This window comes from Seriola dumerili, unplaced genomic scaffold, assembly GCF_002260705.1.
Source record: "Seriola dumerili isolate Sdu_G_001 unplaced genomic scaffold, Sdu_1.0 BDQW01000258.1, whole genome shotgun sequence".
Lineage (NCBI taxonomy): Eukaryota > Metazoa > Chordata > Actinopteri > Carangiformes > Carangidae > Seriola > Seriola dumerili.
The window spans coordinates 985,156-1,012,321 of NW_019174513.1; the positions used below are offsets into that span (position 1 = coordinate 985,156).

The following is a 27,166-nucleotide window of genomic DNA, read 5'->3' on the forward strand; positions in this document are numbered from 1 at the left end:
AATGTGACGTTTTGAAAGTTATCAAGAATGCAGCCAATTAATGCTTAAAGGTCTGTTTCAGATGCAAAATAGAAGATGCCGTTTCAGCAGAGACAGAGAAGGGAGGTGGGGTGGAGGGGGTCAAAAGGAAAAAAACAGGTGGAGAGGACAACAGAAGAATATTTTATTAGTTTTCATCACGATTTTCCTCTTTGTCATGGCCTGGTTTGTGGATATTTTTTGTTTGACAGAGTGGTTAAAGACAGCAAAGCTACAAAACCGATATCCATATCGTTTTTGTAGCTCTGAGGGCGCTTCAAAGTCATTTATGTTCAGTATATTTTTGGTGACACCAGATAAAGTAAATAAAGTCATATAAACATGTAGAAATGAAAATGTCAGCTTAACCAGGATGGTTTATGTTTTAGCAGAAACCTGCTCTAGTTGGCACAGCCTTTACAGTTTTATAGTTTCACAGGGAGCCAGGCAAGGCTGTCATGGTTTTAGTAAAATAATTGGATTTTCAGAGTAGGAGGGCTCCGTTTGAAGGCTGTAAATCTAGACTGAAACCTCCAAAGGCTTGTTTCTTCTTAAGGTCAGCAGTTGGGCAACAATTAGGCTAAGTGGGATACGAAGAAATCCTAAAAGTAATATGCCTTAAAAGTTGGTTCATGAAAAGAGGTTCTAAATAGGCAAACTTTAGTTTACATTTTTCGGTTTATGTTGTGCGTTTTTGCGCACCGGTGGTTTGGACGCGGACCCGTGCATGCCGAGTCAGTGGAGAGCGCAGGGAGCCGGTCAGGACTGAAGACAGCCGCTGTGTTTGACTTCATCTAATATACTTTGATTTTAAAGAATGAACCGCATATTTAGCCAATTATACTTTATTATATATTTTACAATCCTCTTTGTGACATTATTGTCGTTTGAGAAAAAAGCCAAACACTACTCGTTCAAGACTGATGATCTTGTGGAGAAATGTAATCTGCCGCGACATCAAAGCGGACGCGGGGTGCCTGACAGAACCGGCCTGTATGACACATGGTGACCCAGGCGGCTCCGGGGTTAAGAGCTACTATTGAACTATGGAGGAGCAGCCAAACCCCCGCGGTGCTGCGCGCCTCCATACGTTACCGGCTCCCTCTATATAACAGCTATGGGTAGGTTCATTCATCGCAGGGCCGAAGAAGCAAAAAGCCGTTCCATTATTTAGATCCATTCAGCCAAATTCTTCCAATAGCTCAACTACAATCTTTGATGCAGATGGCAAAAGCATATATATGGATTTTTAAATAGACAAATAATTCTGTTTTGTCAATAGGCGCCAGCAATCTGATTCAACTTGGCTTTGACAGGACATATTTGAAGACCACGCTGTTAGAAATAAATTGAAGGCCACTTTCTATTTAGCCCAGGCACTAACTTTATAAAGGACATTGGTTTCACATGTTATAGGCATATATCATATTCATATTAATATTGAGATATAAGTGGCCTGAGGAAAAACAACACATTACGCTCTTGCATGTGTTGGGACCTTTATGAATGCTACAGAAAAAGGGCTATATGCAACAGGCCTATAATCCGCACAGTATTTATATAGACTCAGTCATTAATTCTCCAGATGTGTTTTTTTTTTTCTTTTCTCTCAAACTTACCCTAGAACAGTTTAATCCCAGATGCTGAGAAAATAATATTCCATGGGTTTGTTTGGTGAAAAAGCTCCATCTCCATTTTGAAATCTCCCTCTGTTGCTCATGTGTTGTCATGAAACCCCTCTGACCTCTTCTGACACAAAATCAGGATTATCTTTATCTTCAGCAGGAGGAGGCGGTGTAGTTTATACGGTGAAAATCTTCACTCCAAACTTTGCGATCTGATCTCCGCTGTCTGTCCTGTCCAGTCCTCAGCGCAGCTCTGTCTCCTCAGCTCAGTCTTTGATGTGTCTGAGTCAAAGGGAGAGGAGTGTGTGTGAGTGGAAAGGGGGTGGGATGGGATGCTGAGTGAGGGGGCCTATCCTGCATAGGACTGAATATTAATATAACGTTGTGTTGGCCTGACCTGGGGTCCCGGGAGCCCCCCACAGAGTGAATTAAATGTTTATTTTTTCATTCATTGGAAGCACTACAGTGACAGAATATATAACAATGACCTCCCGAATTATAGATTTCACTCTCCAACAATTAATAGTGGTAGGAAAGATATCTGAACAGTCTATTTTGGCCTTATCAAATGGGATTTGTGGTTGAAAGCTGCTTGAAAACTTCTGAGAATCAATGTGGAAAACAAACAGGTTTCCTCCTAAAAACATTCACTCTATGATAATTGCTTTTTGCCCATTTCAGTTAGTTTGAATTATGACTGAAAAAGCATTCTGAGTAAGCCAGCCCACAGCTGTGCTGAGCAGTGGTATAAGAATTTAAAACACAGATAAAGTTAATGTTTGTGTCTGTTTGAGCCACATTTACTGTAAGTTGATCATGGTTTGATGACTCTCTAATGGTTTCAATACCTTTGAACCAGGCATAAATCTCACTGTGAACGCACAGCAAAGTCTTTCCATGAAAGTCAAGAATCTGACCATAAATGGTATTGCAACATCATATTTTGGCAAATAATCAGGTGCTGTATAAGTCAAAGATATGGCCTCTGCTTTAAAGTTTGAAACCAGTTTATTGTGAAGGATTTATGTAACCTGGATGTTTTTTTCTAACATAAAGAGAGGGAACAAGTTTATTCAGTCTGCTGATGCACTTTGAAGGAATGATTTATATTAAAACAAAAGAATGTAGTGACGAAGATAAACAGTTCTTCACTGACAAGTGATCTGACCTTTTGGACTCTAGATGTGTTTTTACTTTAATCTACACTCACTTTCATTGTTAGTACACACAGAGAGTTAAGATAGAGACAGTATATGTTGGAATACTGAGTCAAGAAGTCTGTTCTGTAACTGCAAGGTCATGGACTTGAACCCTGACAACAGAAACAAGTCAGGCAGTCCTGTTGCCTGGGACTTGGCTCTCTTTGTGAATGTGTCTCGTTTTCTGCTGGATACCTGCAAAATGTAAGCAAATGTAAAATTGCACAGTTGATTCCAGTATGATTGATTGAATTTGACTCAGGAGAGTTTAGACTCTGTGGGCAGGGCAGAGAGACAAACCTACTCAGCCAGCGTATCATTGGGATTTGCTGTCATTTCATGACGCACTGCAATAACTAATGCACTTCAACTCTGACCCAATGTCAATACCACATCAGCTCGTATTCAAACACACGGCGTCTCACACTCCCGCAAGAACTTTATACAATGATTTGGTGTTTAAATTATAGAGGAAATTAATTATCAGTATACTCGCCTGTAACAACATTTTTCCATGTCAAGGAAAAGTTTAACTGGTAGATTTAATAAGTGGCCTGACTTTAAGCTCGGACAACATCACTGAATAAACGGGTCTTTCAGCAGTTATCAAAAGCAACTTACAGTTGCCTGTTATCCACTGAGTTGTTTTTGGCCCAGCAGTTGTAGAACCCACAGCTGTGGTTTGCCAGCTTCAAGAGGCTGAACAACTTGGAAATTATTTAGTTGTGACTAGCCAGTAAAATGTGTAGGCTGTGTGCCTCATGCTGGTGGTGGGGAGTCCATGTTGGCTACTTCATACACGTACTGGCGTACATAAGATAGACAGAGACAGGCAGTAAAGACAAGAGAGGGACTGGGGGGGGGGGGGGGGGGGGGGGGGGGGGGGGAGACATACCTATCCCCACGGGGTGTGAGGAATTTGAACAAATACCTGGCACAGGCATGCCAAAATAGGAGGGGGGGGGGGGGGGGGGGCGCAGAGGCATGAGAAACCCAGGCTTCCTCATGCAAGGAGATGGACAGGTAAAACCATTTATTAGATGGGACTGGAGAAGGAGTGAGGAGTGTGAAGGAGTTTTATTGAAGGGATAGTAGGTGCTCTCTTGGTATCAAATTTACATAGAGGTGGAGAAAAGGAGTGAGATGATTATGAACTGTGAAACCAGACATTTGGCAAAAAAATGTTGCTTAACTTTAACATGCAAACATGGAAAAAAAAAAGAGTAGGGGGGCTGAAAGGGTCTGAGTACTATGCTGTTTATTTGTCTTTGTCAGAACACATCAATCTCAGTCTGTGAAAACACATTATATGATTTTTAATTACATTTACCTGAGCTGTGGTCTTTGTTCCAGTGCGCGTGTCTCCCCCCTATTAATTCGTCTGCATCAATCTCAAGTATGCAAATACAGAACGTATGAAGATGATAGCATTGAGAAATTACTCAAGTGCTCCTTTGTTTTTCTGTGCTGATATTGTGACTGCAGCGGTCAATGTGAGGACCGGGTCACTGATTATAACTGGAGACTGTGCCATGTAGATTTTAATAACTTCTCATAACATTTGTGTTTTTAACTGTAATACATTATTTTATTTTCTGAAATATCCCATAAAATGTTTGACCATATCTACTGCATATATTAATGCTGCAACCAGTTATTATTTTTACTGTCAAATAATCTGCAGATTAATTTATGAATTAATTAATTACCAGCAATAATTGCCTTGTGTAGGGCATTTTTAAAAATAGCAAAAAGTTGCCTTTTCACAATTTGTCAAGCCAAAGGTGACTTCATTAAATTGCTTGTTTTGTGTGACCAGCAATTTAAAAAAGTATTCAATTTGCTCTAAAAGAAAAACAAAGAGCAGAAGCAGAAACCACATATTTGATGAGCAGGAACAAGGAAGTGTTGGTTTGAAAAACAACTTTTTTAGGATTAATCACTGAATTTGCTGCAGATCATTTATCTGCCGTTCGGCTGATCAACTACTCTACTAATCGACTCACTGTTTCAGCTGTACTGTATATACAGTAGATACTATCTGATCTCCATACTTCAGTTAATATTTGTTTTATTAATGGAAAGAGAAAACTCTAGGACAGCCTGGTCTACTGGAGTTTATCCTTCATACTAAACTGACGTGTTTCATTATACATATTGTGTGCTGGTCACATAGAAACATTCTCCGCTACACATTATAGTCTGGGGTTTCTGCACCTGAAGTGTCGAGATAACATGAGGCCAAACGCTCCCTGAGATATCTTTGTGCTACTGGGAGTTCACAAGAGGTTGAGCATGTAAAAACAAAATGGAGCTTGAGATCACACTCGTTCTCCCTTGAAAAAACAGTCTTTATTATTCTGTATATCTTCATCTATTTATGCAGCACTCCCAAAAGAAGGGGCTGTAACATGTCTAATCAGTGGGTAGTCACAGTATGACAAACGCCCAACCTGCAAACACTAACAGCTCCCTAACCTTTTCCTGGCTGTCCTTGCTGTCTTCGTTCATTTCATTAATTAGCTTACCCATTTCTGAGCAAACTGACTGACAAATTGCCTGCGGGCTGACCGTCCTCAGTATCGTAGCCTTGATTAAATGGGCGGACGTTTTCGTGTGTGTGACAAATGGTTGTTGGCTGATTCACAACTTGTGATGAGTTATTGATCCCCCACCCCCGCTGCCTGTCTGTCTTTACAGTTGCACATCAAATTTCTCCTGTTCCTTCAATACCAAGCCAAGAGTCTATTCTGTGTGTGAGTACACCCTGGTATTTAGCGTGTGTGTGTACCCTGATTTACCTCTTGTCATTCTTCCTTATGTGCCTTTTTTTTCATACATTGCTTTGAAAATTTATTTAACACATTTTTCTTAAAGATGGGCAACAACTCACTGGTTCCAGATCCTCAAATGTGAATATGTTCAGATTTTCTGGTGCGATCAAGATTATCTAGTGTTATGTGATAATAAACTCAATATCAGTGGATGTTAGGCCATTGGTCAGACAAAACAATACATGCATTTTTGTTGATTGATGACATTCTGCAAACCAAACAATATATCAAGAAAACAGTCAGTAAATGAATCGATACCTACAACCCGAGAATACACCAACTTAGGTCTCGTTGCCCTTTGCTCTTAAACTGATTCAGCAGTATTCATGACCTGAGAAGATATTTGCTTGTGATATTTAGTTTTTAGAGTGCAGTCTCCCAATGTCTTGTCTGAAGTGCAGAGTATATGTCTTCTGTGTTGGCCCCTGACGTCTGCAGAGGGCAGACAGCACACACTGAACCAATATTCGCTTACTCCTGAAGCTGAGCATTATATTTGGATCTTGTGTGACCATGACAAAGTCTGGAACCTGTTACAAGACGCCGAGCCTGGGTTTGCTGCCCCATCTGCAGAAATCAGATCAGCCTTTTACAGACAGGCACACGTGCAACGTTATCATAGCAGCAGTATCTACCCAGCCAGCCTGCAGGGAAGTGAACTCTTAGTTTAGTAATGCCCTTCCCAGGATTAACTGTGAATAGGTGCAAAGGAGGAATGAAATAGACTGAAAAATGACTAAAATCCCACTTTTACTTTAGAAAAAACGAATTAATACTGACATCCATTTCTCTCCTTTCATCTGTGGTTAGCATCTTCTAAGTCGTAAAACACCCTAAGGGTGTGAAGTTCTGCTCCTTTAGTGTCTGCACAGCTGCTGATTTAAAATCTTGGCTTGTAATTAGGCCCTCAGAAACCAGGTGCATGGCCCCTGGTCAATCTGCAGCTAATCACCAGTTTAGAATGAAAACTTTCAAGTCCTAAATTGATGCACAGTTTTTTAACTGCAGGGTCACTGATGGATGCAAAAATTGTTTCAATCTGCCCACTGGTGGCAGAGAATCAGTATTGCGTCCCAGCATAGTCATCCAGTAATAATAATGGACTAATTGCACATTGCTTCAGTGAGGACTCACGACAGCTTTCCAACACAAGGGCTTGAACCTGGAGTGTCCAAAGCAAAGTTAATCCCCCTCCTCATGCTGCCACCCTGCTGCAGATGTTCCCGCTAAATGATAAAAACTGAAGTTTCCAAATTACTGATGTACATTAAATGCTTCATTGTAAATACCATTGTATGAAAGTAACCCACGATCAAAGCTAAACAGTGGAAATGTTGGCTCATCATTGAGTTGACTAGAAATGAGCACGGCTGGTGGTTTTATGCATCATTACTAGTCAAAGAAGTAAAAAGGAAAGTTCTGTCCCAGATGCACGTTTCTCATTGTTTGTTTTAGGCTACAATGGCTGCACCGGTTCTCCATGATCAAATCAAGTCAGGCATTATTTACATGACACATGGAGGCTCACAGTAACGCATAGTTTACCATATTTTTTAAAGTGGTTTCAGGCATTTTATAAGAGAATTGATAGGAGAGAGATGACAAGAAATGAGCAGGGAGAAAGAAAGAGAGATAGAAACTTAAGCAATAACTTTAACCTTCATGCCAAAAACAAGTACTTGAATTTGAGATAGAGGAGGAAATGTATCAAATGTCCCAGGCTGTTTGGCAGCCTGGGACGTTGCAGGACGTTGCACCTTAAACCCTAAGGCCACCAAGGCATTGGTAGTAAGCATGTGACAAAAAAGAAAATGTAATTTCTCTGAATTCCCCCATCAGGAGAATTCATCGACCGAGTTGCCAATCACTCACGAAGAGGTTGCTCTTAAATGATTTTCAAACACTCTTCTGCAGTGTTTGAATCTGCTGAATCTTGGTGTGTTATCCCAACAACTCGCCCGGCATCAGTAGGCAAAAATCTCACTTCTGTTATAATCTTATACAGCTTTACCAGAAGCAGCTGTGGAGTGATTTCTCTTATTTTATGTCTCTGGTTTTCCTAAATTTGATCTACATTAATATCATTCTGCTGATTCTGTGTAAACCTTCATTTGTTACAAAGACTGACATCATGCTTTCCCACATCACTTCCTTTCTGTGTCTCTGCGGCCCCTCCCCTGCCCTCCCCTCCCGGAGAGTTTTCCACAGGTCAATTACAATGTGTGTTTTTACTCAAACACTTATGCAATTTAAAATGACAGGTCATGTGTAATCCATGTGACATCGATAAGGTTTATTGTCATGTCAACATATTTTTCGTACCAACAGACTGAGATTATGCACTATACATAGTTTTGTAGCCGTTTTCATAAATGCGCAAGGTTTTTGTATCCAAATGTTTACAAGCTTATGTTGTTGGATGCAGCTGATTGTTGTGGCTGCTGCATTATGTCGGTTCTCAGTCATCTTCAATCTGATCCTTATTTCCATAGAATGACTGAGCTCATGACATCATAGGTCACTTCTTGGGCGCCTTGACTGAGATTAAATCAGATTAAGTATTAGTAAACACACACTGTCGCTGTCTCCCTCTCTCTCCCTCTCTCTCACACACACACACACACACACACACACACACACACACACACACACACACACACACACCCACAAAACTGAAGTCTGGTCTGGTCTGACATTAAAAATTGCAGACAAATTGAAGAAGGTTAAAATGTTAAGACTATTTTTTTAATTAGCCCAGAAATGTATAAAGGCATTAATGTTATTATCAACAATAAACTAGAGACTAAAATAGTTTTACGTTGCGATATCTTTACATGTAGCGTACATAAAAAATGCTATTTAAGTCATAAGCCATTTGTGTGACAGTTTTGTTATATGAAAAAAATGTTAATAGAAAGGTTGAAAGGTTTTTGAATAAATGAAGTCAGTCAGTCGGGATCAATAATCCACGCGTATTGAACAAATAAACTCTGATTTAATATCGATGAATCAGTCATTGTGATATGACAAGGTCACTCTGGCGGTCCAGAGAGGCGCGTGCAGTGTCCCACTGGGGACAGATATCGCAACGTGAGCGCGCTCATGCTCCACCTGAGGGCTCGTGGACAGATGACAGCACCGCCAGCACCGGACGGCTCGCGCACGGTTTCCAATCAGTTTTGTTTTATTCGTTTAAATTGAATTTATCAACCATTAAATTCGGTTAAAGACGGAAGTGAAAGTACATTTAGGTCGTCACACCACGCTGAATTAACGGGAGGAAAATGTCAGCAGAGGGTAAGTGCTGACTGCATTTCACTGCGCAGGAAGTTCTTTATCAACACTTTTGGTTAGAATATACTTTCAAGTTGAGTTCATCGAATCACTGCCGATTCAATTTTGCCTTCGTGGCCAGTGGATTGTCCGTAAACTACCTGTGAACTTTTAATTTCCAATAAAAAGCAGGTGAACTCAACACGCTTTTTAACCCCTGTAGCAGAACTGAAAGGCATCAGGCAGATGTTGCAGAACTGCACATCTGGGTTTTGGTTACACCAACCGCCCCGGTGATACTTACACAAGTGCTGTTTATGAATTTTGGTTTTAAGGGTTGTTATAGGCTCCAGGTTACTTTGCCTTGAATGTATTTTTTCACATAACAGCTTATCTAGGAGGGAGGTTGTCTATCAAAAATTCATTCAAAGTCATTTGAATGAAATCGTCATTCAAGTTGGAATATTATAGTTTTACATTCATTTCTGGCAAATTAATGTGTAGGTCTACTGTGCAGGAATAGAAAGATGTTACTATAGATGAACAGTGAGCAATGAAGCAGTGACAGAGTAAGTACTGAACAGATAAGGTTGTCCAGAGAGCTCTGTGTGCCCTGATGATTGAGACTTTAATCCTTTTTTGTTTTTGTGAGTTGTGAACTGATAGAAAACACAGCTGTATTTTGAAATAGGTTTTAAAATGACGTAATGCTTCTGGACAACTGACAAACACAGTGAGACAAACTGCTGTGAAACACATGTACAGTACACATGTATTGTGATTTTGAAAGTATGATTTTCTTTGCAAAATGTACAGTACAGCAGCTAGTTGCCTACACACAGGTAGATAGACAGGTTTCAAACATTTATTGCTGCCGTGTCAACACTGGTAGATAAATCAAGCAAGGCATGGGTCAGGGTTTTTCAGGGAGAAACATGGGTTAAAGAGGTCGGATTAAAATAAAAACAATTTCCCCACAGGGATCATTAAAGTTTTTCTGATTCTGATTATAAGATGACAGCAGTTTCTTCCCCAGCTGATTCTCTTTTAAAAGTTGCTCATGGTTCAATTTTGTACTCGATTTGTTCTGTAAAATGAGCCACAGTCAACTCAACATTTTTTTACGGTAACCATAATTCATAATAAGTTATTACAAAGCATCCAAGGGAGTTAGCAAGTTAACATAGCTAATGATGTTAAAGGGTACTCCAGCAGTGTAGTATTGCACATATATAAAGTTAGGTTACATGGGAATGACGGATTAAAAAAAACAAAAAACATGGTCAAAACTGATGAAACAGAGACCCAAGGTGTTTTATTTTTAAAACACCACTTTTTTTTTTTTTTCAACCTACAAAAATCCTGGATGCCACTTTCCCATAATACAACTTAATAGCATATTTTGCTGGACCCACTCTGCTTGGTTAAGGCCTACGTCATTCAAACGTCATGCCCCATTTTGTTTTTTGTTTTTAATTCCAGAAGCAGATTAAAACATAATTTTTTTCCCAGTCAAGCCACTTTAATTGAGGATTTTAAAAAGAGGCAGAATAAATGATACAACAGTATAATATGATATTGTGATATAGTATCAATACATCAATATTGCAATTCAACTGCAGCATGGCTGTGTACTTTTACTCCAGACAGTTTAACTGCTCTGATTTCTACATTCAGCATTTTTCCAATTCATGTCTGTTTGATATTACGACACAAGTGTATAACATCAAACTCTACAAAAGTGCCATCTTTTCATTTCCAAAAGGATATTAAATATGCATTTATAGAATAGTTTAGTCATGCACTCACTTTGGACACTGACAACGTCGTCATAAGCAGACATTCTGGGGGCCCCTGACACGTTGCTTTTTGTGCACATTTCAGATGCATGTGCTAGAGCAAAGAGCATCACTCTGTGCTGTTCATGGGTAGATAGGGCGAAAGCAGCTGATGCAGTCATGACATGCTGTGGACTTGCGCAGTGCTGTGTTGAGATCTTTGGTGACTGGTGAGCTTGCAGTAACTTGAAATTTGGATTTTTTTTTTTTTCTGTAAATTTACACAAACTAGAGAAATAGAAACCTGTGTACATTGTCATTCAATCCAATACAACAGTCAGGAAATGATTACTAGCTTTGGGAAGCTAAAAAATTGTTAATTGGATATGCTATGTCAGAGAAGTGTTACTTGAACTTCTTGGTCATTTTTAAGGCTAGGCTATATTTTGTGAGGGCATTAATAAAGACCTAATAAAGACAGTTCCCATGAAACTATATTTTACTTATTTACAAATGTTTTATTTTACAGAATAGGTATTAGGTAAAACAGTATAAATGAGATAAAATAGTATAATGTAATAATGGTAGGTGTAACTTTATCAGTCTCGATTGTGTACTTTTCAGTATCTTGAGTATTTTCTTAATTAGAAAAGAATTGTGCAGAGTTTTAACCAGCACATTCTAACTCGCACCATCTTAACTCCCCTGATTAACATTTGGTCGTCATCATACAATGACCTCGATCACTGCTCACAGCTGAGGAGCTGAGGGAGGGATGGCAGCGGAAAAGTTTCAATTAGATGGAATAAGGCCTGATGCCAAGATGACTCCACACTTGTGCTTATTATCAGATGTTTTCATGTGTGTATGGTGTGTGTGTGTGTGTGTCTGTGTGTGTGTGTGTGTGTGAACTTGTACTTCTATCTTCACGAGGACCAGTTTGAGTTATAGACCTTACAGAATGAGGACATTTTGGACCGGCTTCACAACTTGAAAGGCTGTGAAGGTTCAGATTTGGTTTTAAAGTTCAGGGTTAGAATTAGGTTTAGGTTAAGATAGAAGTACAAGTGTGCGTGTGTGTGTCACAGATGCTCACAAGTCATTTATAGCAAATCTAAGTCAAGTCTCAAGTCTCTAATGTTTGTAATGAGCTTTCTATCATCTGCTGCTCGTCGTCCATACTGCTTACAACACTGCACTATCATATCTAAGGAATTCAAAGCATGTACTGCATTATCATCACCGCTTCATCTATAAAGTTACACATGACAATAAGGGAGGGAATGACATTCAGCTCATCAGACATTTTCTTAATGTTAATACGCCAAAAATATAAAATGTAGAAAATGCTCTCAGTAGAGCGCAGGGCTTCGCCAAAACCAATGTCAAACAACATACAACAGGGAAGGAGCGGAAATAGAAATCAGCCCGGGACTTTTGACTTAGATTAGACCGCCAAAACCTATTTGGAGACACCATCACACAGGCTATGGCCTGTGTCACACTTAAGAAGAATCATGTAGTAAACAGAGGATAAATTGATTATGATGATTTGTCGAACAATACATGAAATAGAACAGGCACATTCAACTGTAGTTCCTTTTTTCACTATCCTCTGTATAAAGAAGGGTGCGAGATTACAGTTCAGACTGAACAGTACAGTAGTAAATACAACACCAGACATATTTTGATTTTAATGGTTTCCTTCCTCTCATTGGATTTTTCTGTAATTAAATTCTGTAGATCTGAGCTAATCACACAGACTTTGAGCAACCTCCTTGGTGGTAGTAATGAAATGAAGATTGTTCACGGGTCCCAAATCTCGAGTCTGAGTCGAGTCGAGTCAATTAAGGATGAGTCTCAAGTCAAGTCTCACGTCGTGTGTGTGTGGTGTGTGTGGGTATGATTTAGGCTACTTTTGGGGGTCAAATGTTAGACTAGAGACCAGTTAATTGGGGACGGCTTGTCTTAGATGGGGACAAAAGTTGTGTCCCCAGAAAAGTGACAAAAGTAAATGTGAGTGTGTGTGTTGTTCATTGATGACTTTCAAATGTCTGCTCACAATGTTTAACTAACTTGCTAACCAACTCTAACTGTACACAGTGCATGGTGTTCAAAATAATATGGGTCATTATGTCTAGACATACATTTTAAATGTGTTTATATGTTTGTGATTATTATAATTCTGACTAATGCACAAAAAACTAAATTCAGTGTGATGGATAACTTATTGTACTGCTGCATTTGTGAAAAAAAAGTTGTATAAAGCCTTTTTTTGGGAGGTCTAGAGGGAGCTGTGTGAAGTCTGATAAATTGTCTGATGATAATGAAGAAGATGATGATGATGTCACTAGAGTAGCGTCCACTGGGGCTGAAGATTATAAATTTGAAAATTGAACAAAAATCTGTGATTGTAGAATTAGAAAGAAGTGATAGTGTTATCGCATCTCTGTGACCTGCTCCTCATCTCTGCTTGAGGGTTGTAGCACAAGACCACATTAGCCACTACTAGCATAACAAACCTGGATATCCAGCTGTTGCTGATGGAATTGCACTGTGGGTGATACGCACCAGATCTGGGTCTGCTGCATCGCTTGTGATTTCTTTTACTTTTATGCTGGCCATCATGAGTGTGGAGTAGCTTACTCTTATATGCAAGTTGTTTCTGCAAGCTGATTTCGATAGTATACTACACTGAAACTAAAACTAAAACGTAAAAGAAAATACATACTTGTGAATGTGTTAAAAATATTAAGCAGCACCATCCGGAAAAGTCAAAATTTTTTGACGAAGTCCTTCATGTTAAATTTTAATGCCTTAGAGACATACTCAATCCTAGTGTCACCAAATATTTGTATTTTACTGATTACAACACAACACCCATTACTTTTTGGTGCTCTGGTGCCGCAACTTTCAGCCACAGTTGTTGCAACATATGAATGATGCCACCATATCAGCACTTCACTAGAACTCTATTGATCAGATAGGCTCAAATTAAAAGGTCACTGCAGTGTGGTAAAGTGTTCTTTTGCATTTGTTTGATATTTTTTACAGCTGTTGTAGTTGCTCCTTTGTGCTTATTAGACATGATTAAAATCTGTTTTGTGAGGTGAAGTGAATATAACTAAGCCTCAAGTATAAAAGACGAGTGAAATAGGCCTGAGACAGAGGGCTATGTGACACTGAGAGAGAGCGAGAGAGAGACCCAATCTGTGCCCTGGTTTCTAACATCCACTAATCAATAGCAAGTATTGATCCCTCCGTATTTGCATTGTGGCTACAGAACGTAGAGGTTCATTTAGGTTTTGTACACTGTGTTCACAATGTTAATTAAACTCCCCATCGTCCAATCATTAATCACCCATGAAACACATAACACAGCAGAATTACACTGTGCTGTGAATCTTCCTTTCTCAAATTGTTGTTTTTGGATCATAAGAGCAGGAAATAGGGCAGATCACATGTGACACAGGAGACAAAGAAAGAGACAGAGCAAAATGAAGAACATTCACATTTTCAGAGCCTTTGTCAATGACACTGAAATCATATTCCCTACAAACCTAATCTTTCCACATGACATCCTAATATGGTCAGATAATCTGGATAGAAAGAGGACAGGGGAGGTCCCATAGGGAGAAAGAATACATGGTGAGAGACCAACAAGGAGAGAAAGATATGTGGTGAAAGTGGATTATGAACGTGATTGTCAAAGCAGATGTTCTGCTGTATGAAGTTTTTCTGTTAATGTAGTTCTCAAAATAGTTGCTAATTCAAACCAGTGAGAGTTGTAAAACAATAAGACTGGCTTCAACATTGCTTTTGCCAATGAATGCTGCGCGCTCAGTGCTTTATTGCATTTGCTATGGTATCTTTAGCTGCTGCTGCTGCTAAGAGGCTGAACATTGATAGAAGAGGAATCATTTACTTGGCATAAGATTTTGGTTTATGCCGATGATGTAATTTAATTTATTTAGATTCTCATAAGAAATTAAATCCGTATTAGTAGAGTTTATTGTGATTATGGTATTTTTGGGGTGTAAAATATACAACAGTAAAGCTATGGTCCTTAATAGATCACATGAATTAAATTCCACTAAAATGTCTTATAGATTGCTTCAAGGCTGCAAGTCAAGTCACATTTTATTTATAGCCAAATATCACAAAACACAAATTTGCGCCAAGGGTTTTAACAATCTGTACAGCATTTGACACCCTCTGTCCTTAGGCCCTCAATCAATTAATCTTTGGATGAACTTCTGAATTAATCAATATATTGCTGGTTTTATAAAGCATCAGAAAACTTGAGATGTCATCAAATTTCTTGCCAATTATTTTCCTGTTGATTGACTAGCCAATTAATTGACTAATCATTGCATCTGTAGAATGGTTTATTACTGACCTTTGCTCTATGTGGTTTATTGTGAATTTCGATGAATAATCTTATATGGAAAAGGATACTAAATCACATATAAAATAAACAATGTCCAGTTCAGTGAACTATTGTCCACTGTTATGCATTCAAACTCTTCACACAATATGGATAACCACTGTGTAATCTAATATCAGAGGCGGGTGTTTGCTGCAAGAAATCTGTTTGGCTGAAGGACCCACAAACTTTAGTCCCATCACATCTTCCAGCCTTCGTTATATAAGGAAGGACTGTGGATCAGATGCTGCTCTGGGGGACCTGATAGTGTGAAGCAACAACTTCGCACTGACAATTTTCCCACACGTGTTCTTATATGTGGAGTCGTTTGAGATATTTGCCACCTCACCATGATAAGGTTAGGCAACGCAAGGACACACGGACGCTCACATTGCCTATATACACTCACACAAATGCACACACACACTTCCCTCATCACCTACTCTAGCTACTGTCGTCAGTTGTCCAGCAACACCTCAACCCATTGACTGAGATAGCAGACCTGAGAGCTTGTTCATTTGGTAGTGTTGGCAGGAGCTACAGTAGAGGCACCAAGGTCAGGGCTGCCTCCTCACACATTTGTTCATTAACTGAGCATTAAGCAGCACAAGCCTAGCAGAATCTGTCTTTACCATTTTTAGTACCTTAAACAACTATATCGTTCAGTCTGAGTTCCAGTGTCGATCCAACATTAAATCCATCCACTTAATAAGCTACCTTTATAATTTTTCACTCATTTTTACAACGTTACTACATTTAGCAGTGTAATAAAAGCCTTTGTAGTTATTTTGTTTGCATTTTGTTTGCATTGTCATGCATTATAGACGAATACGTTAAATCCTGATTTTCATTTCTTTCACCTTTATGGTATTTGTATAATGGTGAAGCTACAATAGTGATTGCACTGGCCAAAAGTATGCACTACATTGTTTATTTATTCATCCATGTGGATCATTTGGATATGTCTCAGATTCTAGTGAAAGTATTGATTGTTGTAAGGTGAATATTATATTTGTCTATAGGTCTGCAGAAATTGGGGGCAACATTTGTTAGATAAGGTGACTTATACTGCTTTTGTCCTCAAATCCTGTGCATGTCATAACATATCCTACCTGTATGTGTTTATACATATTCTTACCATTTTCTATAAAAGTGTGGCTCTTATGTAAATCCTCCCCGGATTAGCAAAACCATTGGTGAGATTACCGGAGTCACGAGCACAGCTGTAATCCACAGCATATCGCCATCTCCACAGCAAGACACCACCTACTACCTCTTCACCCCAAAACAACCCAGAGTCCCAGTTTATTCCAGTCTGTCTGAGCTACAATTCCCAGTCTCACCCCCCTCCCCTTAACTATTTCAGTCTATTGGCTTTAATCCACTGTTTATCAAAGATTACTCACCCTGTACCACTTGGTATCCTTCATCAGGGGCTTTTTCAAATTAGATAACCTATTTTTTGATTCAATTGTTCTCCCTTTAAAGTTCTATAAATACCCTCTTTGTAGCCATTAAAACATTTTTTGAATTATGTAATATGAATATTAGCTGCACTCACTCCAGACTGGCCAATGCTCTGTGCAAGATATTTATCATTTCAATGGTGTATATTCTGATACTGATTTGTAGTTCAGTTCTAAATGTATATACATTTTCAGAAGATACGAATGGTAAGTGACAGAACTGTTTCTCTCCGTTTCTCTTCACAGGCTCCATGATTGCACGGGTTCATCTCAGTGTTTCGCCTTTAGAGAGGTTGGTTCTTCAGGTTGAGGCTGTTTATGGGAAAACCTCCACCAATATTTGAGTGAAATCCAGTAACAATCAAAATACTGGAGCCAAAGAGCCGAACAACTAATGGTAGGTTTCAGATCTCCATCCATTTAGTTATTTGTCATATACAGCATACTTTAGATTTGAACTGATATAAAATATGAATAGATGCATTAATGTGAAAACAGAATGGTTTTATTTGTGATAGCATTGAACAAGCTACCTTATGTTTAATATTCATTCTCTATTTGTTTGTGCTCATTTTTTTTTTCAAGACTTGCAGTGCATTAGACAAGAAGGCCATGAAACAAGAATACTAAACAGACACCAACAACTCTGCAAAGGGAACGGAGCAACCAGCAAACTCTTTTATTGTCTTCTCCTGTGTGGTTCTTCCCCCCAAAATCATCAAAGCTGAGTGCTTTTACTGAACATGTGTCAGAAAGGAAGGTCCACACACACGTGAAGATGAACCCATATGTCACTTCCCACTTCAGGAGGGATCTCTTTCCCCATTTCCATTTGTTGTAGACTTTTGACTACCCTTCTGTTACTGGTTGACTGAAATGGCTTCTTCCATATTTGTACAGTTATAGCAATAGCTCTTGTTGAATGTTTTTCAGTTGTGTTTGTACTTGCAACAGTTGAGGATTACGGTTGAGGAGTTGATTCTGTCCACTGTCCCAAAGAGACTGGATGTGGATACTTTGTCATGATTCAGTAGTAGAGTTTTCTGGAAATGGTTGGGCAAGGTAAACACTAACAAGCATATCTTTTCATTGCCAGATGTATTTGGACGTCTCTTTTGCTTAATTTAAAAACTATGAGTTTTTATGCATTATTTCTATATATTATGAAATTCTGCATGCTCATGCATGTTTTTTAGTAGTTTATGGTGCACTCTTGCATGTCCTTAGTAGCACATTGCATCTGCATATGATAATCATCTCTGTTGTTTGCAGAAACTCTCTCTGATGTTCAGGTAGCCTTTTGGTGATATGATTCAGGGATGCTGAGTAAGAGATTACAATCCACAAACCCAGTTACGCTGTCAGCCACCTTAGTTCTCAGCTCCTCTCCTTCTGTGGCATACACCTGATCTACTAACCTTGGCACCAGACCTCCAGAAAAATGTAGAAAACTTCCTCAGGTGACCTGTGTACTTACCTTTTTTCCTCCATATTAATCTTCCACTTAAATCTAGAATCACAAGCAATGTCGGAGATAGATCAAAGTAATCTCTCTCTGTTGTTTTCTTCTCTTCTTCTTATCTTTTGTCAGGCATAGGTGAATTCTCAGCCGTAATGCTGAGCTGTAATGAGGTATGTTCTGTCCTGAGAGATTAACTGTTGCAGATGATTGCTAACAGCCCTGTAGTTCAGGTCAATAATATCCATGCAACAGTAAGGACCCAAAGCAAGTCTTCACCAAATTGACAATGGCCATCAAACATAAATACAGACCCTTAGAAAGGAAATGTGAAATTGTTAAAGCAGTGACATGACTGAACAGGAAATGGCAAACAAATGTTTTTCAGTTGGGCCCCTCTTGCTGGGAAAAAGTGACATTTCCTTGACTTGGGAAGACAAGCTTATTGAATTGCTGCATTATATTAAGCGCTTTATCCAAGATGTATTGGCACTGAATTATGATGATGAATAATGTCTGTAAGCATTTAATTTTCTGAAAGTGCTGTATTCTTTATTTCCTCATGCCCATACCAAGGGGTTGTGAAACTGGGAAGAACTTTGATCGTAAGAATTGGCATGTTTTCTTTTCTTTTCTTTTTTTTGTGCTTTTTTGACTGCATGTTGGAAATGATATCATATCATCCTATTGGAAGTTAATGCCTAAAATTATGCCTAATCTGCATCTTGTCCAAATGTTATGAAATGTACCCTGTAATGAGCTGTAAATCCTTAATGTCTTCATCTCCATCCTCTTACTCCACCGCATTATCAGTTTACAGCTTTTATCAGTTCATGCCTGCTCAAGGCTTCCCTTTTATTGTTTTGAACTGAACTGAACCTATCCAGCATGCTCCTGTGATGTCTGTTGAGGTGAACCCAGCCCACTACTCCTTGTCAAACCAATTCTTGCAAATTGAGGGTTACAGAAAAAGATTCCTTCCTATTGCTGACATCCTTCATTTCAGCTCAGCTCACTTTATTTCCTTCAGTGAGTATGATTTAACTGGTTTGTAACTGGATCCACCTGTGGACCTACTTCAAGAAAGCCCACTTTGTTGAGGGATCTATCACTGAAAGGATAGACTATACTGAGAAAAAGCATTACAGTTTGCGGAAAGGATACTGACACAAGTGACTGATTAGTGTCGTTGGAGGGAACTATTCTCTGGGTTATCATTGACCACTATGGACCTACAAATATCTCTTCATTAAGAAGGCCTGAAAGACTGACTGTTGTCAGTCACCATACTTAACTTCCCTGACTTTATCGAGCTGCTTAGTTACCACATCAACATTCAAATCAAGGTTCACTAAGAAATACTGAGAAACTGAACTTCTCTATAACAGAGAGGAGACTTTATAGTACATGATGGGAGCGGCACGTGTGAAACGCCGCTTCAGTGCTGTGGTGGATGGGCCAGTGGAGGAAGAGGAGGTCATGAGGCTAGCACAGAGTGCTGCAGATACGGCTCGGGCAGGGGGGAGCCCAGTGGGGTCAGTGACCCCAACCAGCCCCTCCCCGACCCATGCCCTCAACGGCAAAGCGCTACCTCTTCAGAGCAACACCAACAATGCACGGAGGCAGAGTGCCATTGGAGAGTCATTTGGGGGAGATTCAGGAGGAGAAGGCGGGGTGAGAGCAGGAGGAAAGTGCTCAGGGTTAAGGAGTGGAAGAGGCAGTGGTGGAGGAGGAAGAGGTGAAGGCCGTTCATCCTCGGACCCAGATTCACTCTCTTCCCCCTCCACTACCAGCCGCCGGCGCACCAGGCGCTCAAGCCGCTGGCCCCGACAACGCTTTGTGGGCAAGGACGGACGCTGCAACGTCACCTTCGTCAACATGAGTGAGAGGGGCCAGCGGTACCTCAGTGACCTCTTCACCACCTGTGTGGACATCCGCTGGCGCTGGATGCTGGTCATCTTCACCCTCTCCTTCCTTCTCTCCTGGCTGCTCTTTGGATTTGCCTTCTGGCTCATTGCCTCCGCACATGGGGACCTCTCCATTCGGCTTACCCCCAGCTCAGGTTCCTCTCCGGGATCAGGAGAGGCCGGTTCTGGAGGAGAGTCTGATAGAGAGGCAGTTGTTGAGGAGCCATGCTTCCTCCAGGTGAACAGCTTCATGGCGGCCTTTCTATTCTCCTTGGAGACGCAGACATCCATCGGTTACGGATTCAGAAGCGTGACCGAAGAATGCCCCCTGGCGGTGGTGGCGGTCGTTTTGCAGTGCATTGTGGGCTGCATTATTGACGCCTTCATCATCGGGGCAGTCATGGCAAAGATTGCCAAGCCCAAGAAGCGCAACGAAACACTAGTGTTTTCTGAAACAGCTGTGGTGGCACTAAGGGATGGGAAACTCTGCATGATGTGGAGGGTTGGAAACCTACGCAAGAGCCACCTGGTAGAGGCACATGTCAGAGCACAACTATTAAAGGTAAGTGGAGGGAAGATGTATAATGACCACAATGAAAAGAGGAAAGAGGTCAGAAAGTATGGCAATGATAAAAGAGACGAGGGTTATTTTTGTAAGGAAAGGGTCAAAGAAGTAATTTGGTGAGGTTAAAATAGTCAGGGAAAAGTATGAAAATAAAAAAGCACCAAAAAATAGAGGTTGTGACTGTGAGAGATAGCGGTAGTGGAAAAAAGGTTGCAGCAGAGAGAAAGAGAGAGCGCTGAGACCATCTGGCCTGTATTCTGTGGACCGTAGTTAATGAGAGCTTGTTTTATTTTCCCTCTGGGGTTAGGAAGATTTACCATGGATTAACTTGCCCACAATTCTTTAACTAAGAACTATTGTCCTTTGTCATCTCATTTTCCCTTGTGTGTACTGTATCTATGTGGGTTAGGTGATTGTACTGTATGTATACTTTTGTTTACCCTACTGTTTGATCCAATGTGGGTAGTTTTCAACATGTTTCTTTGAGGGTAATGTTTTGTCATCATCATCATCATCGCTGTGTCTGTATATGTGTGTGTGCTGCCAGAGTTGTCCGCAGGGTCAAAATCTGTAACACTGAGGCTAAAGCATAGACAATTTGATATCTCTTAATAGCATGACCATATCAAAGTTCAGACAGGGCAGATGGGATTAAGTTTGCAAGGATCAAAGAAATACAATTCTAAATGCGGGAACTGGATATTGTTCTATAGTAAGGGTTGGGTGAGTATAAGCAATGTAATACCACCAATGCATAAGCCTGTGTATTGATGGTATGACTGAAGACTCACATTGTCAAATTTAACTGGATATAAACCAAATTCTAAGCTTTTGGGTTAGGGTAAGAACTTTTAATTTCCAATGCTTTCCTCTGATGACCTTAGGAAATGATGTTAATTGTATTTAAAATGTTCATATACATTATGGCTTTAGAGGTGACAGAACACATCTTCTTTATACCATGGTTTTCCATTTTGTTGCCAGAATTACAGCTTAATTTTATTCATTTTTATGGCCCATTGTACTCGACCATGTCCAGCCTGCCTTTTGCTTTTGTTTGTTTCATATTGGAAATCGTTTCTGGTCTCCATTTGATATTTTCCCACATGTGAAAATCAATTTGCAACATCTGATGTGGAAAGTTTTATGTACCAAATAGTGACTTTGTTTTACTTTCTTTTCCCAACCTGCTCTTAGCCAAGGGTGACACCAGAGGGAGAGTTCCTCCCACTGGACAACATGGACATCAACGTGGGTTTTGACACTGGCACTGACCGCATCTTCTTGGTCTCACCTGTTACAATTGTTCATGAGATTAATGATGAGTCGCCCTTCTTTGAGATGGACCGAAAGACTCTGGAGAGTGACTCTGAGTTGGAGGTAGTGGTCATACTTGAGGGAATGGTGGAGGCCACAGCCATGACCACACAGTGCCGTAGCTCCTATCTGGCTTCCGAAATCCTCTGGGGACACCGCTTTGAACCAGTGCTCTTCGAGAGGAAAGACTGCTACCAGGTGAGAGAGGAAAGACAGAGATATACATGAAGGATATAGAACATTCCCTTCCCTTATGCTAAGTCTGAAATTAAGTATTCGTTACTTCACTATAGTTGGGAGGGGTGTATGTTAAGTGTGTAAGTGTTTTTGGCCACATTTGAAGCATGGCCCTAGTGATTGCAATGTTCTTTGATGAATCCACCACTTTGGTCCAAAATGAGACATTAATGATTTCCAGATGATGTATCCTTATTACCACTTCACTTGTCCTCTAGCGCCACCATCAGGTTAAAATTTCTATTTATCCAGTACTTTGGTTTATGCCCAAACACCGATTATTGTGATGGTGATGTTAGCATTTAGCTCAAAGCACCACTCTACTCAAATGCAATCTCACAGAGCCACTAGCTTAGCTATAGATTCTTTGTCTTGTTACCATTCAAATAAAACGTGTATTGAAAAATGTTTGTGTTCTACCCTTTTTCCAGGTGGACTACTCGTTCTTCCATCGGACGTATGAAATTCCTAACACACCGTCATGCAGCGCTAAAGAGCTGGCCGAGCAAAAATACATTCAAAGCTCTCGCGCGTCATTTTGCTATGAGAATGAAGTGGCTCTGCAACTTGTCTCCCCTGATGATGAGCCTGACCGAGACCCTGAGTGTCCCTCCCCACTGACCCAAAGGCCATCTCTGGCGGAACATCTCCACTACAATTGAACTTGATGGACAGCAGGCCTCAAGGGAAAAGAGACAGGACGATGACCCTGGACTTTAGAGGAAGTACAGGCAAAAAGAGAGGCTTAGACTGTTAGGAATGAGCAAACCAAGAGAGGCAGGATTAAAAGTAGATAAGGCCATGCTTTTGTCAGTGTCAGGATTGTTTACAGTGATTAGACAGGGAAGAAAGCCTTGAGTAGGAACAGGTTAAGACATCCATTTGCAAGATTTACATCCGTACTATCATACAGATTAGAAGATTTTTCAGAGAAATAGAAAGGAAATGGACAGATAGATAAAGAATATAAAGTTTACAGTCAGTCTATTAGGGAAATAAGTTACTACACTGACCTAGTTGTCTGATTGGCCCTGGCAATCTGTCATAATCATTGAAAACTCGTCTGCTAAGTCTCACATCTGGCCCATCACTATCACAGCACACTCATCTGGTTCTAATCCCTGACTCACATGGTGTGCAACAGCACCCTATGGTGGCTCTAACCTGCAACGGCACCTCCATTTTTGTGATCCTGGATAAAATTTTGACCTCTAATTTAGGTGGCTTCTGTAAGCGATAAATGGTAGTGTACTTACTACTCAGGAATGTACTCCAATATGATGCTGACTTATCACTTTCATGTTTTATTTTCTTATGGTAAGTATGGACAGTGCACATTTTGTGATACTTTGACCTTGAGGGGCTGTTGAGAATGTAATTCAGTATTAGGCTAGGCTACTTGTAGAGCCAAAGTGAGCAACAGTAACATGGAGAAACAGCTGAAAACTAGCAGCGGCTTTGAGCAGTTTCTTTCCCATGTGATGTACTGTATGTTGTTTATTTTTTGGCTTTTTTCTATGTGTCATGAAAACAATGTTCTTTGATTGTAACATTTGCTTTATTTAATCTACCATTTGTGTTGAGTTGAATGCCAGTAGGTCAGAGGAAGCATTGTAGTGTTAGTCATCTTCACTGCAGTGGTACACAATGACAGATTATGTTGGGTGTGTCCATACCAGTTTACCACCATACATTCTTTCTTGCACTACTATATACAGTATCTTTTCATGTTCTCTTTTGCTAAAATCAACCACACTGTATTGTTTTGCTCTGTTAGTAAATTGGGACTGTGCTATGACATTATAATGTTTTAAGTGTCTTGGCACTTGGATGACCTTTGATGTTTCAGACTGGCAAAAGGAACTGCTCTCACTGACTGTAAATACACCGGAGGCCTGCAGCCACCGCCAACATCACTAGAACAGTACCAAGTTAAACTGAGTGGATGAAGTGTTAAGATGAAGGTAATGACTTTGTTGCTGCATCTCTGAGAGTAAAGCAACTGTCCACCATCTGCACAAACTGATGAGGATCAAACTGGAAATTAGATGACATTCATAGAAAATTGTTCTATATTTTTGTGCCCATAAAATCGTGTGACACCCTCCTAAATCTAATGTGGTACTGTTGGTTTCTCTCACAAAATGTGAGAACAGTGTAGTGGGTGGTGCCTTCATAACGAACTACAGATTTTGCAACTGGACCTTCATCTGTAGCAATTAATTTCATGTTTAAAATGTGCTTAAAGCTTATTTTTATTGTATGTATTTGCATTATGCTATTCTTGCAAGAGTGTTTTTGCAATCACCTTAACATTCGTAGTATGTTGTTCTAAGTAGACAAAATGTCTATGCAAATAATTACTGTGAATCTGCTCAATGATTGAGTAGTATATAACCATGCACTGATAACAGATAGATGCTTTTAGCTGAATTATAAGGTAGACTATGTGATAGTTGCAATTGTAGGTGTATTACAGAGCACCTGAAGTGTTCTCGTTTATTTTAGATCATGTAATCATTTCCCGTAAATTATACCACCTGAGTATTTGATTACAGAAGGTGTTGTAGGAGAATTAGGGAGTGTAAGGAATGCACCTTTATATTAAGTGTTGACCAATAATCAGCCTGTCCAATGCACAGCCTGGGAACTTGTTTTTTGTACTTTGCACTAAAGTAATATATGGAAACTAATATCACTGATGAAGCTCTAAAACAGCACAGTAGTGTTGCTGGATAAACACAGGTTAACCTCAATGCATCAGTCACAGTGTTTCACTTGAGTTATTGAAAAGATACTCTGTGGTAACCTCAGGGGGTTGAGGGATTGATGACATATTATCCGTTACAATTAATGTTAATGCTGTTCTGTGTTTGTGTCTTCACTTACACTTCTCCTTTATGGCTACCATGTTCTATTTATAGGCTGCACGGTGGGTCATGTTGTTCACCCTGCCTCCACTTCCATGAAATGTAACTTGAACTTATAGCACCATCACTTTAACTACGATAGCGCTTTTAAACACCCCAGAAAGAAATAGACAGTTGGATTATTTAGTATTTTCACTGGTTGCTTAGGGTTCACTACTCACAGTAAACATACATTTTTTAAATCATAAGTATTTATAATATACATTGTGTAAAATACATGGTAAACTGTAATACTACATACATTTTTAATAAATTAGTGAGATGAAACCAATAAAAGCTGTAGCTACCTTTCCTTGGTTATTTTTCTAAAGTAAAGGGAAACCTCTCTGCTCGTATGTTGAAATGTAATTTCAGAGCTGCCTCAGGCGCAGAGCACTTCCAAGTGAAAATGAACTGTGTTGTAGAGCAAATAAAACAGGGACTGAATTGCAATTATTGGTTGATTCTTTATTTATCCACTTTGTAGCTCTCCTTGCAGCTCATGCTGCAAGTCTATAAGACTCTTATAGATGCAAAACAAAAATCTTGTTTTGTCACAGAAGGAAGTGCAAGAAATGTTTGTGTTTTCTACATTTTCCCTGATAGTCCTGTCTGTCAGAGTAGAGACTGGACCTAAACTAAACAATTCATTTATTTCTTATAGGAGCACATGGAAGAATGTTAAAACCTTATGATGTACCAAAATTATGTACAAAATTAACGTTGGCAGTTAAAGGATTAAAATAAAGTATAATAGTTTTGATTTATTCTTATAGTCTAAATAACATGTACGTTTCTGCAGTATGTGGTTAATTAGTTTATATCTAGTGAAACAAATTCCAGTGACTGGCCATTAAACCTTAACACTGCTGATAAATGATAAAAAATAAACAGCTGATAAAAAATAAACACCCCTTCTGAAAATAACTACAACACTATAACATTTACAACTGTAGAAAAAACACAGGAGACAACAAGTAGCCCAGCGTTCAATGGCAAGTGGTAATTCAAAATTAAGTGAGGAATAGCCTACACAGCTAAATCCTCTAGCGATACGAAAATTTCAATTGTTTATTTATTCATGGTTTATTTTACCCCCCCCCTCTCTTTCTCTCTCTCTAAGTGGCCCTCTACTTGTGACACGCTGAAAAGGACAAATATCTATTAATTGTAATTTTATTGTAAAAGAAATTGTAGCCTAAGATGTCTGTAATAGGATTATGGTCACAATTACCAATATTAGACACTTACAATACTGCTAAAAGTAAGCTATGGTTTTCTGACAAAATAATGATAATAATTCATTTTACAGCTGGCTTCATGTGGTGTTTTCAACCGCATCTCACTCTCCTCAGGAGCGGATTGGAGTTCACTTTATGATACATACGATACATTTTTCTATGTAGGATATTATATGGGCTAAATGAACATTTCAGAAGTTTTATCGATGACTGCTGTGATGTTTACACCGGTGTAAATACGTATCACTTGCCCCGGAACCCTGGTACCTCGGCTACCAGGGTTCAGTCGGATTTTCTGGGATGATCTGAATCACGCGCCTGGAGTCAGATCATTCCAAGTAAACCGTAGGTTGTGTCTGGACGGGGATTCGAGCAAATCCGATCCCAGATCAGTGTCTGCGGGCACTCGCTGCAACAGAAGTGGTAAACAAAGGGCGCGCAAATTTCCCTACTCTAGCGCGAGAGTGCCGCACAGCCACCTGCTGCAGCACTCCTATTGGCTGTATGACACGTCAGTCACAGTTGGCCCCGCCTCTTATCCGTTAGCATTGGTTAATGGCGGAGATTTCTGCGCTGCCGACAACACCATTCGTCGCCGCTCCTGTTTCATGCCAGCTGTGGGGCGGAAAGCTCCCGTCGTATTCATGAGGCGGGTCTACTGCTCGGTTGTAGATTTTGATTGGAGTCGTTCCTCACTGAGGCTTGTCTTGGAGCCGTCTCCTCGTATCCGGTTGGTCCTCTGGCAGGAAGCGCTTCTCCGGGGCTGAAGCCGTCGCCGTGCCCTCACTGCTCTCCGTCTGTTTTATTCTCAGTGTGTGCGGCTTCACTGAGAGAGCGGTGCAATGATAAAAGCCGCATATGCGGTAGCCTATACACCTATCAGGGAGCAAAATACCCAAGAAACAGCCTCAT

At 40.0% G+C, this 27,166-nt stretch overlaps 1 protein-coding gene across 1 annotated transcript; it reads left to right on the forward strand.

Moving 5' to 3' along the window:
- Positions 1–8,809: 8,809 nt before the first annotated feature.
- Positions 8,810–25,466, forward strand: LOC111229984 (inward rectifier potassium channel 2-like). The gene is made up of 5 exons (XM_022756510.1): positions 8,810–8,973; positions 16,866–17,016; positions 17,205–20,547; positions 21,748–22,065; positions 22,536–25,466. Exons 3-5 carry the CDS (start codon positions 19,486–19,488, stop codon positions 22,764–22,766), a joined length of 1,611 nt encoding a protein of 536 aa, XP_022612231.1. The 5' UTR covers positions 8,810–8,973; positions 16,866–17,016; positions 17,205–19,485; the 3' UTR covers positions 22,767–25,466.
- Positions 25,467–27,166: the final 1,700 nt, after the last annotated feature.

Bases quoted from the DNA above. Each gene is read 5' to 3' on its own strand.
- LOC111229984 (XM_022756510.1), top strand. From the start codon at position 19,486: ATGATGGGAGCGGCACGTGTGAAACGCCGCTTCAGTGCTGTGGTGGAT. The intron at 20,548-21,747 runs GTAAGTGGAGGG...ACCTGCTCTTAG, and splicing joins TCAGAGCACAACTATTAAAG to CCAAGGGTGACACCAGAGGG. The intron at 22,066-22,535 runs GTGAGAGAGGAA...CCCTTTTTCCAG, and splicing joins AGAGGAAAGACTGCTACCAG to GTGGACTACTCGTTCTTCCA.